The sequence below is a fragment of the Etheostoma spectabile genome, chromosome 6, assembly GCF_008692095.1.
Source record: "Etheostoma spectabile isolate EspeVRDwgs_2016 chromosome 6, UIUC_Espe_1.0, whole genome shotgun sequence".
NCBI classification, from domain to species: Eukaryota; Metazoa; Chordata; class Actinopteri; order Perciformes; family Percidae; genus Etheostoma; species Etheostoma spectabile.
This window is the reverse complement of record NC_045738.1, coordinates 30,723,971-30,725,703: the sequence shown is the minus strand read 5'-3', so window position 1 is coordinate 30,725,703 and position 1,733 is coordinate 30,723,971. Positions and strand designations below refer to the sequence as shown.

Here is a 1,733-nt window from a genome sequence, read left to right as displayed (position 1 = left end):
TGTCTCTTTCCTCCCAATCCCCCCCCACCCCCCCCCTGACTCACCGCTGCTGAAAATTTTAGCTTGTGTGAACAATCCAACAAAATGCGTGACTAAAATCTACAAAATGTGAAGCATTGCTAATCTACAGCCACTTTGATTTGATGACACGATTAACGAGCACATTTTACAGATACAGGAAACGAAAAAAAAAAAGGAGGACAGCATTCTCCAACAGAGGCAGGCCCAGGGAAACAATATCAGACAGAGGATCGGACAGCAGAGAGCTTTTTTTTTTTAACATGGTATTTCTTTTAGTTATTGCAGGATTTAGAATATTCTGATTCAGTTTGACTAAACAAAAAGGACATTACACATTATGCAATGCTACGGTTGGATTAGTTTGGATTTGTTTACTATTTCAATTTGACAGCTATTCACTGGTGTACCCGTTGCATTTTTCAAGATCTCTCGTATGGTTTAAGTGCAATCAGCTCTGGATCCCCATGAGAAGGCTCTGGGAAGCCCTCCACGGCTCTCTGCCCGACTTGGAGTGTAGGTGGTTATCTGACCCTCCGTGTATTCACAGCCACCGCTCTCGCCTTATCAGCAGTCTGAAGCTTGCATGCTCAATCGCCTGATTTGTCAAGGGTGACTTCGAAAAGATTCTGATAGGCACTCCACAAATCACCCAGTTGATCTAAAATATCGACCAGCCACAAAAAGTCATTACACACAATAATGGCGGGCAGGACCTAGAAGATGTGACTTAATTAGGTTTAAAATGGCTTCAAAAATGCCTTCAAATCTGCTCCCCTGGAGAGTAATGTGCTCTTGGATTTTTCTCTGTGATTACAGGTGTAAAAAGTGAGGCACACTGCTACTGACAACACCGCTGCTGATCTTAACTATAGGTGACAGCGGCAGCACAGCAGATATGTACGGTCATACAAAAATCCCACTACATGTTGAGTAAAAGTTAAATAAAAATTGTCAATCATAAAAAAAATAATAATAATCTACCGCTGCCATGTAATATGTTCGTCTGCTTCTCCTCAGGCATAATGCAATTGCGAGAATAATTAAATACAAGTAGTTCTGCAGTCCTTGATAGAGCTGTATACATTGGTACTATAAATATAATAATATATATATATATATATAAATACAGATATAAATATAAATAAAATATGGGATTTGATTGCTCTGCCTTAATTGTTTCTTTTAGTGGCTCAGAATATTATTATTTCAGAGACAGAAATAATTCTGCATTGACTTCCAACCCAGAACTTCAAATTCATCAAAACACAGTGTGGCTTTTACAATAAATACATTGTTGCCACACAATGTTCCTTGTGTCTAAGTCGGGATTTATTTTCTTACTCACATTGCCATTCTGTGTCTCCTCGCAGAAAACCAAGATCTCTACATATGATAAGATGTGGGAGTTCATGAGCAGTCGAAAGCACTCGGTGATGGTAAAGAACATGGAAGAAGGCATTCGCCGTGTGCTCACCTCGGACTACGCATTCCTCATGGAGTCCACCACCATAGAGTTTGTCACCCAGCGCAACTGCAACCTCACCCAGATTGGAGGCCTCATTGACTCTAAAGCCTACGGGGTCGGCACGCCAATGGGTATGTATGCTACAGTTATAACACACCGTGTTGCTGAGGCAAAGCATAAACTCTTATGCATGTAACATATCCTACATGTGCAGGGTGCGAGTTATGAAAAAAGCGGGGGGGGGGGG

The 1,733-nt window shown here is 41.2% G+C and overlaps 1 protein-coding gene across 3 annotated transcripts in view; it reads left to right on the top strand.

Moving 5' to 3' along the window:
- The window catches only part of grik2 (glutamate receptor, ionotropic, kainate 2), a 337,350-nt gene that overhangs the window by 289,419 nt on the left and 46,198 nt on the right, over nt 1-1,733 (top strand). For all 3 annotated transcript variants that reach the window (XM_032517645.1, XM_032517644.1, XM_032517646.1), the window contains exon 15: nt 1,392-1,617. In XM_032517645.1, coding sequence (XP_032373536.1) covers nt 1,392-1,617 — 226 coding nt within the window. The remainder of the gene's footprint in view (nt 1-1,391; nt 1,618-1,733) is intronic.